Genomic DNA, 13,478 nt, shown 5'->3' on the forward strand with positions numbered 1-13,478 from the left:
TTGTTTTCGTCTTCTTGGTTAGGCTTTCTGCACAGAACTCACAGTAGAGAATTCAACTTAAGTCTTGTGGCATGCATGCATATACTATCTGTCATCATGATCTTCCAAGACGGGGGTTGGGTCTCCAAACGCAGCCATCGCAGGAACCCAACCTAAACAATTAGCCCATAATATATGAGGAATCTAAAAGCAATGATGTATATCCTGTACCATCAATAGCAAGAACGAGCAGTCTTCAGGCAGGGAAGAACCGATCAGCTTGAAAAGTGCTCAACTGGACGAAGCATGATTTTGAAATTTTGTAATTACATGCATGTGTATCGGAAGAAGGGGGTATGTATGTATGTATGTATGTATGTATGTATGTACAGAACATAGCATGTCATTCAAATCATGGGAGATGGTATGGGCAAAGGGGGTAGTTAAAAGACAAAGACGTGGGATGGAAAGAGAAAATGCAAAGGGGAAATCACATGAAACAGGAGAACAAAATGCCAAGTGCAAATGGAGAGAACATATAGGCTATGCCAGAAACCAAAAAAAGAAAGGAACAAAAGGGGAAGGGGGGAAAGAGAAAGGGCTCTAAACACAGAGGATAGCCAAATATAATGCAAAGTCACCGGGCCAAATCAAGTCCACTGGTTAAGAAAGTAGCCGAACCTGATGGGGGATGAGATAGCTGCTCGCTTCCATGCGGTCTTTAGTATCCTAGTATCCGTAATGACCATCGTCGAAGTGTCTCCTCGACATATCGTTGCCACCAAGGGGTTGGTTGGGTCCGCCCTGGGCATGCATGTTGTCCGCACCCAGTGCTGACTGGTACATCAAAGCGTCTTGGGCCCAGTCGCTGGGGCCGTCATCTAGCAACTCGGTCTGTTCGTAGGAAAATGGTCGCGGCTTAGGGGGACCGCCATACTGCCGCTGGCTGGATTGCGAAGCATGTCCCGTTGCGGGTCGATAAGGCAGGGGTTCGTTTACAGGAGCCGGACCCGCTGTCTGGGTTAGAGGCGCCGCAGTAGCTGAGGTGGTGAAATCACCAAAGTCGAAACCAAAGTCTGGGTTTCCAATCGTCTGGGGGGGATCCATTGGGGCCGGTATGTTTCCACCGGTGGAAGATGTAGCCGGGCGCATGGGCTCCGTGATCTGCGAAACCGACATCATGTCCGGTATAGTAGACGGGCTGTTGAGGGTAGACCCATCGCCGAGTTCCTGCGCGACCGGATAAGAACCGCCTGATGCCTCAGGGTGTTCCATCAGTGCTGGGGCTGGAGACCGGGGAACAGCGGGCGCATCACTCTCCGGTACAACGGTGGATCGTCGCGTGCTGTTGCCCATCATGCTTCCAGGTTTAGAGCTTCTGCTAACGCGGTGCTGTGGACCGTCTGCGAAATGATTCTCGGCTCCTTCAGTGTCACGAATGCTAAACTGGGCAAACGTTCGGAGCTTCCGAGTAATCCAGGATGCTAGCACTTTACCGCGTTGTTTTTCACCAAGGCGAGACCGAGGGAAGTCCCCGTGGGGAACAAAGGCAACGATGTCGGCGACGACTTGGTGCTCGTTGAGAATGGAATTGACAATCACGGGAACGAGAGATGCCAGGTAGGCCTTTCTCGTGACCTCCACAACCACAACGATCAGATCGCCAGCCTGGAAGACAGCACTGTTGGGGCCATAGGGTTAGCAATTGCATTCCAGATCAGGTCAATTGGGTAGACAACTCACCATCCACCGGCCACAATGTTACGATGGCATCTTTCAACGGAGTTCTCGATATCCATGGGGAAATGGTTGAGTCCGTTCACCTCGAAGGTTTCTCCAATTCCGCCGAGGACAAACAGAACCTGCATCTCAACAGGCTGGCCGCCAGGTCCAATGGGCCTAGTGACAGTGTGGAGGAATCCCAGATCACCAGTCCGTACATAGGCAACATTAGGATCTCCATCCATGATCCGACCATTGAATCGTTCCTGGTCGAATTCCTGCCTAGATCCGTAGAATGACTTGGCACAAGCGTCGGACTGGACCCAAATTTCCCCGTATTCACCCACATGGGACAAGGTGCAAGTTTCGGGGTTCACAATCGCAATCTGAGTGTTGACTGGAACCATTCCTGAGTCTTGAACAACGAGCGCAGTAGGATCTGTATCTGGGTCCACAGGGAAAATAAGCCCGCGTCGTAGAGATCGAAGATCAAGCCAGAGCTCAACTGGCTCAATGCACATATAGGACCTTGTAACGACCATTGGGTTGAGAACATGGGAGTACACAATGTTGATTGCGGTACGGTCCAGACTGGCCGAGGCAAAATGCAAGCGAACCTTTTGATCTGCCAAGCATATTCATGTTAGCCTGTTGTTTCCTCCGTGTGCGAGATCCAGGCAACCTACAAATATCGACACGAGGTCTGCCCTCCGCGGAGATCATCAAGTTCTTGAGTTCGTCCAGCCGGAACCCCTTTGCAGCCATTGCGGTCATGGCGTAGTCTAACATCTGGCTAGTAGCATAGGTGTCCTTGATCTTGTACCGCGAAAGCGTGTTGAAAAAAGTCATAGGGTTTTGCGCGAAGTCAACGGGCGATACAAGGTATGTTGGTGCTCCTAGAGACTTGTTAGAAAAGAGAATCCCTGCAGCCCAAAAATAATTCACTTACCGGCGTAAATTCCCATCAAGCAAGTGTGGAGGAACCCGAGACCTAAAGTGCTACGCACGCTACCTAGGACTGGTCTTGAACTGGTCATCTGACAAGTCTCCTTCTGCACTTTGCACATGCCCATGATCGTGTCATGGCCGATATGGACAGAGATTCTCCTCTGGTCTGGTGTCCAGTACGTCCAGATCAAAGCAGGGTAGTTGCTCTGTAACCATGTATCCTTCGCAGTATAACCCATTTCGCGGCAGCCATGAGACTGCTTCGACGGCTTGGAGGTATTGTAGATAGCCGGTACGCCGATTCTAAGTACCTGGGCAGACTGCTTGATATGCTGCGAAACGAGCTTCTGTCGCATGACATGGTCCACATCGCTGTTGACAATGATTGCTTTGACGTGGAAATCATTTATGACATGAAGGAAGGCAGGGGCGTCTTCCGAGAGGCGGTTCTGGTCAATAGGAGCCAGAGGAATGACGACGACCCCAAGACAGAAGCAGGCATGAACAGCGTAGACATAGTCTTCGGAATGGGTATACATCAAGACCAAGTGATCACCAGGACGGACCTTGATCTTGTTCCGTAGGTAGGTCGCAACGGCAGAAACCTTCATATCGAACTTCTTCCAAGTGATGCCCTTCCCTTCTTTGCCACGGCCGTCAATGGAGCAATAAGCCAGCTCTTCCGCCTGCCGAGAGACACGCCATTGGAGAAGGTCAACAATCGTCGAGAAGTTGTTCAGCGATGTCGATGTACGATCATCCATCACAACATCCCGATAGTCCACGCCGGAGTACTGCTTCTCTTCCATGCCAAGCAATTCTTGCCGTGACATCAAGGCCAGTGGCGACCAGATACCTCCAACGGGGTCAACGCCGATCGGCAGATTCATCACCGACCGTTCAACGCCAAATTTGACATGAACACAGGGGAGAGTACCCGCATCAAAGTCCTTGCGACAGAGCATGTTGCCAATCTCTTGTCTTCCGTTCTTCGTAACGCGAGGAAGAGTATTGGGCGCAGTGAGTAGCACACAATAGACTCGCAAATGATGCTCTTGATAGAGCACTTCCATGCACCTTTCTGCCAGAGACTCGAGGAGAACAGAGTCCAACTGTCGAGGAGGGCCACCTGATGTTGTTGGTGCTGTTGATGCTGCGTATGACTCTAAAACAACAATCGGAAGGTGTTCTTCATTGACAAAAACGTCGAACGCAGTGCAGTCATGTATCTTGGGTACATTCTTCAAGACACTGACGATCATATGCTGAACGAAGAAATAGCGATGTTCCACGATTTCTTGTCCATGCTCCACCCATTCTACCTTCTGACGAAGACGGTCCTCATAGAGGCCAAGCACAAACACCTTGCCCTCTATCACGCAGCCAAGAAGACCGGTTCGCAGAAACTCTGGCTCCACGAGGATAGGAGTAGGATTGCCATCTTCAAACTTGTACGGTCGTGCATGGAAGATGGCTTCGGTATGCTTCGGCAGTGCCCAGAAGCCTCCGGAGAGGGAGGGCGAGTCGACCCAAATTTCGCCAATGACATTTGGGGTACACAACAGACTGGTCTCGGGGTCCACGACAGCAAGAGTCGCATCTGGGATTGGATAACCGAACGAACCAACGCGAACAGCGTGTGGCATAGCGCCGGCAAACTTTCTGGCGTCCTCACCCATGGCCAAAACCACGACCTCATTACTCTTCAAAGACTCTTTGTCAAGAAGGACCTCTCCAAGTTCATTTTTCGATTGCTCCTTCGGGGCCGGGGCCGCTGACCCCCCGCCCAGTAGGCTGCTTCCAAACCCACTGTTCGAAGCCTTTTCGGACTGTTTCTCCTCCTTCTTAGAGTCCTCGCGCTCGTCGGGATCCATTTCATGGGTCAAAGCACAGCCCATTCGTTCCTCGCCTCCCAGCCAATCGCGGACACTGATCAGCATACCGCCGTGTTCCGGCAAGCAGAGCATTGGAGCAACAATCTCTCTCGCCCTTGGGTTTCGCATCGGCCTCAGCCATCTGTCGGCAAGAATTTCGTGGAACTCCGAATCAACAGTGAGGGTGTCAATGAGGCAGAGCTTAACACTTCCGAAGTTGGGCTCCGAGTTTTTCTTGTAGTGCCGAGTCGCCATCGGATCTTGTTGGTAGTTGTAGGCAGTTATCTTTAATCCGGGATAATCGGCAGCCATGATTGTGGCTCGATACTTTGTGATCAGATGGGCGTAGAGTCCTGGGGTTTCAACCGCCCGGTCTTCCAGCCAGACAGTTGTGTGTCCACCGTACACTGTCAAGAGTACGCCTAGAATCATACCAATCCCTTGACGGGGATCCAGGTAGCTGATGATGGTTTCACCCCGCTGCCTTGAGCTGCTCGAGTTAGGAACGGTCGAGACCATCGCGCTCAAGCAAGCCATCTGATGCATGATTGTACGGTGGCTCATGACGACACCGCGCAAGTCGCCCGTGGGAGCCCGCGCGAATTCGATGTAGGCTAGATCCGGAACGACCAGAGGTGGCGTGTCGTCCTTCTTTTTCGGGTGGAAACTTCCAAATTCATTGGTCTTCCACCATTCCACGCCTCTTGGCCAGTTGAGCTTCTGCGTCGTAATATCTCTCTGGAAATTCTTCAGGTTGTTCTCCGTAGTCAGTGCAAGATGCGCCTGGGTTGAAGTAAGAACCAAATTAAGGCTCTGGTAGTCCTCCAGGCTGTTGATTGGAACCGCCACAACTCCGGCGATAAAACAGCCCATGAGAGCAACGGCAAACTCGATGATTTCAGAGTTTCGGTAGATCAGTGCCACACGATCGCCGCGATACAAATTACTCTTGTCACGGATGACCTGTGCCACCTTCTCGGCTCGGCTTGCAAGCTTCTCCCATGTTATCGACGCAATCTCCTTGCCCTTCTGGTCCAGGACCCAATAAGCTGCTTGCTTGGAATGGACCCGCGCACGGTGCCGGAGAACGGTGGGAATGTTATCAAAGTTCGCCATCGATATGTTCTTATCATGCGGGTCCTGCACGGCAAAAGGGATGTCACGGGGCTCCAGGGGAAGCATGTGGTTGATCTCCGGGCCGTGGGGCAGCTCAGACGCAGGGATCAGTGGCGGCGCCATGTTTGCGGTCGGCGAGAAAGCATCCGATTGAGAGTATCGGTGGAACCCACCACCGCCATAGCTGTCCCTGTAATCATCCTGCTGCTGTCCTGCGAAGTCTGAGAAGTAACCTTGCTGGGAATCGAGCATAGTGGACTGTCGCGTGACTCCGCCGGGCGTCACATCGTACTCTTCGTAACCCTCGTAGCCGGTCGCAGGTGGATCCATATTTTCGTGGTGAGTACCAGGGTTGAATGCGTAACTCTGGCTCATGAGCGTCGCCGTCCGAGAATCCTCCTGCATGCCAGGGCCTTGCGGTGGCTTCGGAAGGAAGAGAGAGTCATAAGATCCCGACGATGGCATCCGATCCAGGCCTTGGAGAAACGCGCTATCTCTATCAACCGTAACCTGGGTATCTGCGCTTATTCTTCGGTCGTGTCCGAGGCTTCCGCCGCCCTGTAGAGTATCACGGTTGCTAGGGAAGGAGGGATGCGAAGCGAATTCCGGGTTGGTCGAATCAGCCGTTGGCGGTCGGACGTTGAGGATTGCCTGCGGAGCGTTGCTTGAACTTGTCATGGATGGGGAAGGGTCTTCTGGGCTGGGTGAATTGAAACCGAGAGCCATGTTTGGCCCAAAGAACTGGGAAAGGAGAATCGTGCGCCGTTTCTGATACCTTTTATCAAGTCAGCCTCACCCACTTCCACGGCCGCAGGGAAGATACGGGATGTGTTTCTCGCAGGGGTAAATCGATGATGAAAACAATCAAATCCACGGCGTTGAGACACAGGCCGACTCTTTGGATATTAGGCCGACCAAGATGGCTTACCCTTTCTCTGTAATATCACCCTCCTGGACAGCGAATAACTCGTTAGCCATATATCCCTCAAAAGCGCCGCACCGAATGATGGCCGTGTCGCATTGTTGTCCATACCTCCAATTCCTTGTCCAGGTCCCGCAAAGCGGCCTGGACCTCGGGATTCTCATCGGCCATCTTCACAGAAGCGCAGGGGCGGGACTAATTGAGGGGTTCTCGCTCAAATGCGCATAAAACGGGGCAGTAAGGACGGGGAGATCCTCATCGCAGGATTCTTTGAGCCTCTGGCAGCGGGCACTCGACGAGACGAGAGGATCCTTTGGCTCGTGTGGCAGGTTGCGATGTAGTTGTCAAGGTGGTATTCGCAAGTTGTCTCTGTTTCTCCGCGCTTATTCAATTCCAAGCCACAACGTCACCTGCCGATGTGGCTAGGGTTGATCATCCCACAAACACCCGCGCGGCCAATCACGGCGCAGAGGGGCGGCACCGCCACACTCTCAGGGCGTCGTTGTTCTTGGGTCTCCCGGCAAGAACCTAGGATCGCCGTTGAACATGACGGCTTTGTTGTGTTTCACTTTCGTGGCTTGAATGGATATTTTCGCAGGTGCAAACAATGCAATCTACATTTGGGGACAATATTCCATGGAAATTGAGGTTGTTGGTGGGCATCTAGCCTATCGGCACTGGTCACTCTGTCTACCGTGGAGGTGGATACTATTTGTATTCTTCAGTTTTGCCGATGGGAGAATTGCCTGAGGGGAGCCATACAAGCCACCAAGACCAGGCACTCGACAATGCGACTTGCGAAGACAACACCAGGACAACCAAGGGTATAGATACTGCCTGGGTACCGTCTACTCCTTCGTATAGATTGAGCACAAGACAACCATGTTTCGACGGTTTCCAAGCCGAGGGGCGCTAGTCCCGTCTGGGCCTAATGGCTCCGGGGCCACTAGCGCACCGCTCACATGACCCGCCGGCGCTCATTGGGGCAAATTCTGCCCTAACTCCACCCACAACTAAGCGAGGCGCACCTGAATTTCCTTGAGTCCAACCGACACATTTCAGCCGACCGACTGCTATCGTCGACATCGCAGGTTCACCCAACGACACCGTCCGTCACCTTTTTACGAAGCCCTCCCTCGACAACAGGTGTCAATATGTCTGATCACGGGGAAGTCGAGGTCGAAAGCCCCGTTGCGGCTTTCCAGGTCCTGCCCAAGGAGGTTATCGCTGAGCAGGGTGCCGTTAAGCTCTTCAACAAGTGGAGCTACGAGGATGTTGAGATCAGGGATATCTCCTTGACGTAGGTGATCTCCAATTCCATGCGATTTTTTTCTGGCAGACCGCGAGGAGGAATTCTGGGCAGTGATTCGACTCTGGGTTTTTTGATGGGAGGGGAAATACTGGATGCGATTGCGATGGAAAACCGCGGGCCATGCCAACACGCGAAAACAACACCACGAAGATTCAGGATGAGATTGGCTGACCAGGAATCAAACACAGCGACTACGTCCAGATCCGCTCCCCTGTCTACCTCCCTCACACCGCCGGTCGCTATGCCGCCAAGCGTTTCCGCAAGGCTCAGTGCCCCATCATCGAGCGTCTGACCAACTCGCTCATGATGAACGGCCGCAACAACGGCAAGAAGCTCATGGCTGTCCGCATCGTTGCCCACTCTTTCGAGATCGTACGTGCCTCCCGCGCCAGGATGATATGCGTGTTGCAGAAGACGGATCGAGGACGCTGACAAGATTGCTCTGATAGATCCACATCATGACCGACCAGAACCCTCTCCAGGTCGCCGTCGACGCCATCGTCAACTGCGGTCCCCGTGAAGACAGCACCCGTATCGGTTCCGCCGGTACCGTCCGTCGCCAGGCCGTTGATGTGTCTCCTCTCCGCCGTGTCAACCAGTCCATCGCTCTCTTGACCATCGGTGCCCGTGAGGCCTCTTTCCGTAACATCAAGAGCATTGCCGAGTGCCTGGCTGAGGAGCTGATCAACGCTGCCAAGGGTAGCTCCAACTCTTATGCCATCAAGAAGAAGGACGAGCTCGAGCGTGTTGCCAAGAGCAACCGGTAAAGGGGTAATGTTGGGCGTATTCTCCGTTTGGTTCTGGTTTTACGTGTACTGGAGTGGACGGGGGGTTTGTTAGGATTCAGTCGATTTGCATGCATCTGCGCGACTGTATATACCTGAAGACAGTCAAGGGGAGGGAGCAACATCCAAAACAAAAAAAAGGAAAAATCGGACGGCTTTCTTCTACAGTAGTTGAGATGCGATCATGAAGACCTCAGGCTTTTTCAAAGTCGGCACCTTTAGGATTTTTTTTACATGAAAAAGATATCTTTTTGTTCTCTGAAAGTCCAGCCATCATTTTCAGTGACAGTAGATATTGGGACCTTTTCGCCGACTGATCTGGCCAATCTGTCGATGCGACGGAGGTGAGGCAAGTAACGAATTCAAAATGATGAATAAACAATATCCAACCCAGTCATAGTAGACACCTGAAAGCTCTTAATTCTGGCCAGCAAATTAACGTAATAATTCATGTGATGGAACGTAGATGCAGGCCAGTCTCGACGGTTCTTTTCTGGCGCAAGAACTCGATCGCTTATCGATAGGCCGCCCCCGTGATGCTGCCGGGAAAAAAAAAAAAAAAAAAAAAAAAAAAAAAAAAACGTCGGAGCTCAGCGATCACCCCGACCACCACCACCTCCATCCATCTACCACACATCTCGGGTTTCTTTTAGACCCGTTTCTGTCGCAATGGTGAAGAGAAAATTGGGGGCCTTGGAAAAGGTCGAGGCTGACTTGTAAGTGCATCTCAATCTTGCTGTTATGGGCGCAATGATGTCCATCCTGAAGTTTTCGCTCGCCACTAACACATTCATGTCTTTTTCTACAGGCCTAATCTCCAACATAAAATTCGACGGGACCCCAAGTAAGACCTCTGCGCGATGAAGACTTCTTTCCATCCTCGAAATCTGTACTAATAATTGTCTGTTCGCGCCAGGTCCTATGTGGAGGACTTCCGCGCTCAACACTACCAGTATGAGAGTCACCGAGAGATCTTCATGGCGGCGCCTGCGTCTGCGGCCGATACGGGAATTATTTCGCTGCGAGAACTGATCGATTTCATCGCTCATGTGGCCGACTGCTACCCTGAAATCACCAAGGACTTCCCTCAAGAGCTCATCGACATCTTGTCGCAACATCACCAGGTGTTGGAACCGGAGCTGCGTGAAAAGATCGTCGGAAGCCTGGTTCTTTTGAGGAAGAAGGACCTTCTTGATTCGGCGACGTGAGTCAATACAGTCTACAGCTCCCTATGAACTACCTGCTTATTGGCATTTTCTGCTTCCAGATTGTTGCAAACACTTTTCCCGATTCTCATCACGACACCGAGCAAAACGCTCAGGGCACTCATTTTCCAAAAGATTCTGATGGATCTTCGCTCATCTAACTCCAAGACGATAAATCACAAGCTTAATCGGACCATGCAAACCGTTCTCTTCAACTTGGTGACTTCGGATCGAACCTCGTCCAAGGGCTTATGGGCCATCAAGCTCACCCGTGAACTGTGGAAGCGGCAGATCTGGACGGACGCCAAAGCTGTTGAGGTTATGAAAGAGGCTAGTCTTTCTGAAAACGAGAAGGTTATCGTCGGCGGTGTTCGCTTTTTCCTGGGCGGCGACAAGGAGCGCGAAGACATGGAAGATGAAAGCAGTGACGATGAAGCCGTTGACGTCGGTAAAATCAAACACCAGGTTGGAATCAACAAGAAGACGAGAAAGAAGTCTCGCGCAGTGGAAAAGGCGAAAGCGACGGTGAAGAGAAAGGAGCGCAAGAAGAATCAGCCCCATCCTCTGAACTTCTCTGCCCTCCACCTTCTACACGACCCTCAAGGCTACGCGGAGTCTTTGTTCTCGAAACACCTGCAGAATACCAAGTCAAAGCTGAATTTGGAGCAGAAGCTTCAAGTGCTTCAACTTGTTTCCCGGCTGGTTGGATTGCATAAGCTGCACATCATGCACCTTTACTCTTATTTCCAGAAATACCTTACCCCACGGCAGCCGTCCGTTACGTCATTTTTGGCATCTCTTGCGCAGGCTTCGCATGACTTAATTCCACCGGATGACCTCGAGCCGTTGGTCCAGAAGATTGCCAATGAATTCGTGTCGGAGGCCTCGGCGTCGGAAGTTGCTACGGCGGGTCTCAACGCCATCCGAGAGGTTTGTGCACGACAGCCCCTGGCTATGAACGAGACTTTGCTACAGGATCTCGTCATGTACAGGAAGAGCAAAGATAAGGGTGTCGTGATGGGAGCCCGGGGCTTGCTTAGTCTCTACAGAGATCTTAACCCAGAGATGCTGAAGCGGCGTGACCGCGGAAAGGAGGCATCTATGGGTCTACGGTCAGGAGACAAGAAGGAGAAGCGATTTGGAGAGCAGGAGGCTGGCGGCATCGAGGGTATCGAGCTGCTGGAGAACTGGAAGGAGGCGGAGCGCAAGAAGAGACTGGCCGAGAAGGGCTTGCCCTCTGACGCGGAAGAAGATGAGGAGGAGGATGAAGCAGCGAATTGGGCGGCTTGGAATGTGGAAGATGATGACGATAGCGATGATTCTGGCGGATGGATCAATGTGCAGAGCGAAGACGAAATTGAGCTGAGCGACTCGGAAGACGAGAAAGACGGCCCTCCTTCGAAGAAAGCCAAGCAGGGCGAAGAGAAGACGAAGTCCGACGCCACAGAGAACAAGCCCGAGCCATCCAAACCAAGCATCGCGACCACCCGCATTCTTACGCCAGCCGATCTTGCCAAACTCCAAGAGCTTCGTACCGAAGCGGCCGTCAACGACCTTGTCTCGGGTGGCAAGCCTCGTCGTGGACAGCAGGCGAACGCGGCCCGTCATACAGACGACCCTCTGACCGCCGAAGAGATCGAAGGATTGGCTGCCTTGTCTGCCGGTAAACTCACTCGGGAGGAACGAATTGCTCATGCTAAGGAGGGCAAGACTGACCGCGCCGAACATAAGAGCGTGACGGCGAAGCGCAAGGAGCGCAAGGAATCGGAGGGCAAGAGTACTACGAACAAAGAAAAGGCACGCAAGAAGAACTTCCTGATGACCTTGGGTAAGGCTAGAAGCAAGGGAAAGAGAAGTTTGGTGGAAACACGTAACGTGTTGAGAGCTCATCAAGACCGACAGAAACGTGGTGGTCGCAGAGGAAACTTTGGGCAGTAGGTAGAGTTGGTCGTATATAGCTAGTCTAAAAATGTGTTTTTGATATAGAGCGGAATCTTTATTGTCGAGTACCACCAAACGAAAGTTCCTCATACCCTGGATATATATATCTATATCTATCTCCACACTGTCTCGATCTACGCCGTCCCTGTGGCAACCCTAGGCCCTAAGCACGTCCCAAAGAGGAGATAATGGACATCCGACACGTGCCCTCAGCGCGTCACCCCCGCGTCGCGTCCCGTCGAAACTTCCCAGCCTCATCGATTTTCTGGTCCTCCCTCCTCCTCACTCACATTCTTCGTCCCCTCTAGTTCTTCCTTTACATCACCACACCGCTCGACAAGCAAGGGGAACCCCATTATACTACCGCTTTGAGCAGCCGAAATTAGTACTATCGAATCATTCTCTCGCGTTCACGCCAACATGTCGTCTGCACTCCGCTCCACCCCGAAGACAAATGACCTCTCGAAACGCCGGCGATTTCAACCACCTATCACCACCTTCTTTCCCAACTCGTCCGAATCGAGCCCTGCCTGCGATGGCGTCTCATACAATCACTACTCCGCTAGGACCTACTCTCCCACCCCCACCGTCCCCGCAACAGTCCAGTCCTCTCTTCTGTCCGTGGGCATGCGTGTCCGCAAGTCCGTTGCAGAGGGCTACAAGACCAATGGATCCAAAATAGACGAGAAGACAACCTTCCCTTCATACAACCCCACCATCCTGCATCGCAGTCCAGGCACTACTAGCGAACTTTCTCCGTTCTGCGGCACAACGAAGGCCGGCGATTCCGTCACCCAACCCCACTCCATGCCAGCCCATGGCATGGGCTACTACAACAACAACCAACTCATCACCGACGACGGAGATGCATTCTCGCTGCCGCCCAGCAGCCAGGAATCAATCGCTTCGTATTCCACTCAACCCACTGCCCAGAAACGGTCCTTCGACACCGACTGTTTGGATGATTGTGACTCGGAATCCGATAGTTCAACTACTCTTACACCGAGCTTCCACGGCATGACTCCCACTGTGGGACGCACGATTCTTTCGCCAAAGCTAGGCCACCAGCGACGTCGGTTCATCGCCATGCAGGAACAGAAAACAATGGATGTCGATGATTTTGACGAGCCGTCTTTCCTTCGACGTCGTGAGGAAGTCGATACCGATTATGTTCCGGGCCGCGAAAGTGGCTATGAAATTCAAATGGGCGGCATGTAAGCATGCTATCACCTGTTTTTTTCCGTCTCTATTTTCCTTTCCAAGATTTCCGCTGGTCCTCGAACTCTTGTTCACGAGCATGATGCTTCCACACCGACGGGTTTCGGTGATTGCCCAGTGCAGATATACCGTCTGCTTGGAAGGCTCAGGGTCTTGAGTCTTTGCATTTTGTTTCTTTGGGTCTCTTGCTTAAACACGATACCCTTATTTGTATTTCTTCTTCTTTTTTTCTTTTTGTTTCTTCTCTTATGTCTCATGCGTATGCTTCTATGGGGTGTTATGTGGGTTGTGATATCATACCAGGCGATTGATTGTACTGTACATATTTAACAGAATACCCGAGACTTTGACAATGACCTCGTTTTGGTGTCTACTTCCAGAAAGGCACAGGTCATTACGAGTCTCACAAGTCTTATTATTTGTATGTAGAATAGCTAGCACGATAAACAAATGTTG

General features: G+C 52.0%; 4 protein-coding genes across 4 annotated transcripts; 3 read left to right on the top strand and 1 right to left on the bottom strand.

Moving 5' to 3' along the window:
• Window positions 1–233: 233 nt before the first annotated feature.
• P170DRAFT_410836 (putative AMP binding domain protein) lies at window positions 234–6,902 on the bottom strand. Its single transcript, XM_024846863.1, has 6 exons — window positions 6,673–6,902; window positions 6,568–6,590; window positions 2,651–6,414; window positions 2,388–2,597; window positions 1,723–2,326; window positions 234–1,660 (listed from the first exon to the last, which is right to left on the bottom strand). The coding sequence occupies exons 1-6, from the start codon at window positions 6,730–6,732 to the stop codon at window positions 709–711; spliced, it is 5,613 nt and encodes a 1,870-aa protein (XP_024703461.1). The 5' UTR covers window positions 6,733–6,902; the 3' UTR covers window positions 234–708.
• A 777-nt stretch (window positions 6,903–7,679) lies between these two features.
• P170DRAFT_437862 (40S ribosomal protein uS7) lies at window positions 7,680–8,820 on the top strand. Its single transcript, XM_024849462.1, has 3 exons — window positions 7,680–7,861; window positions 8,062–8,245; window positions 8,323–8,820. The coding sequence occupies exons 1-3, from the start codon at window positions 7,716–7,718 to the stop codon at window positions 8,638–8,640; spliced, it is 648 nt and encodes a 215-aa protein (XP_024703462.1). The 5' UTR covers window positions 7,680–7,715; the 3' UTR covers window positions 8,641–8,820.
• Window positions 8,821–9,259: 439 nt separating this feature from the next.
• P170DRAFT_510842 (SDA1 family protein) lies at window positions 9,260–11,847 on the top strand. Its single transcript, XM_024854818.1, has 4 exons — window positions 9,260–9,374; window positions 9,467–9,502; window positions 9,575–9,862; window positions 9,926–11,847. The coding sequence occupies exons 1-4, from the start codon at window positions 9,328–9,330 to the stop codon at window positions 11,799–11,801; spliced, it is 2,247 nt and encodes a 748-aa protein (XP_024703463.1). The 5' UTR covers window positions 9,260–9,327; the 3' UTR covers window positions 11,802–11,847.
• Window positions 11,848–12,072: 225 nt separating this feature from the next.
• On the top strand, window positions 12,073–13,461 carry P170DRAFT_437864 (uncharacterized protein). The gene has a single exon (XM_024849463.1). It carries the CDS (start codon window positions 12,225–12,227, stop codon window positions 13,020–13,022), a length of 798 nt encoding a protein of 265 aa, XP_024703464.1. The 5' UTR covers window positions 12,073–12,224; the 3' UTR covers window positions 13,023–13,461.
• The last annotated feature ends 17 nt before the right edge of the window (window positions 13,462–13,478 follow it).

This window comes from Aspergillus steynii, assembly GCF_002849105.1.
Source record: "Aspergillus steynii IBT 23096 chromosome Unknown P170scaffold_5, whole genome shotgun sequence".
NCBI classification, from domain to species: domain Eukaryota; kingdom Fungi; phylum Ascomycota; class Eurotiomycetes; order Eurotiales; family Aspergillaceae; genus Aspergillus; species Aspergillus steynii.

Excerpts from the sequence above, each read along its gene's own strand:
- P170DRAFT_410836 (XM_024846863.1), bottom strand. The coding sequence starts at position 6,732 with ATGGCCGATGAGAATCCCGAGGTCCAGGCCGCTTTGCGGGACCTGGAC. Across the intron at positions 6,415-6,567 it reads GGTGATATTACAGAGAAAGG|GTATCAGAAACGGCGCACGA; the intron begins GTAAGCCATCTT and ends ACTTGATAAAAG. Across the intron at positions 2,598-2,650 it reads CTTGATGGGAATTTACGCCG|GAGCACCAACATACCTTGTA; the intron begins GTAAGTGAATTA and ends ACAAGTCTCTAG.
- P170DRAFT_437862 (XM_024849462.1), top strand. The coding sequence starts at position 7,716 with ATGTCTGATCACGGGGAAGTCGAGGTCGAAAGCCCCGTTGCGGCTTTC. Across the intron at positions 7,862-8,061 it reads ATCAGGGATATCTCCTTGAC|CGACTACGTCCAGATCCGCT; the intron begins GTAGGTGATCTC and ends AATCAAACACAG. Across the intron at positions 8,246-8,322 it reads TTGCCCACTCTTTCGAGATC|ATCCACATCATGACCGACCA; the intron begins GTACGTGCCTCC and ends TTGCTCTGATAG.
- P170DRAFT_510842 (XM_024854818.1), top strand. The coding sequence starts at position 9,328 with ATGGTGAAGAGAAAATTGGGGGCCTTGGAAAAGGTCGAGGCTGACTT. Across the intron at positions 9,375-9,466 it reads GAAAAGGTCGAGGCTGACTT|GCCTAATCTCCAACATAAAA; the intron begins GTAAGTGCATCT and ends CTTTTTCTACAG. Across the intron at positions 9,863-9,925 it reads GACCTTCTTGATTCGGCGAC|ATTGTTGCAAACACTTTTCC; the intron begins GTGAGTCAATAC and ends TTCTGCTTCCAG.
- P170DRAFT_437864 (XM_024849463.1), top strand. The coding sequence starts at position 12,225 with ATGTCGTCTGCACTCCGCTCCACCCCGAAGACAAATGACCTCTCGAAA.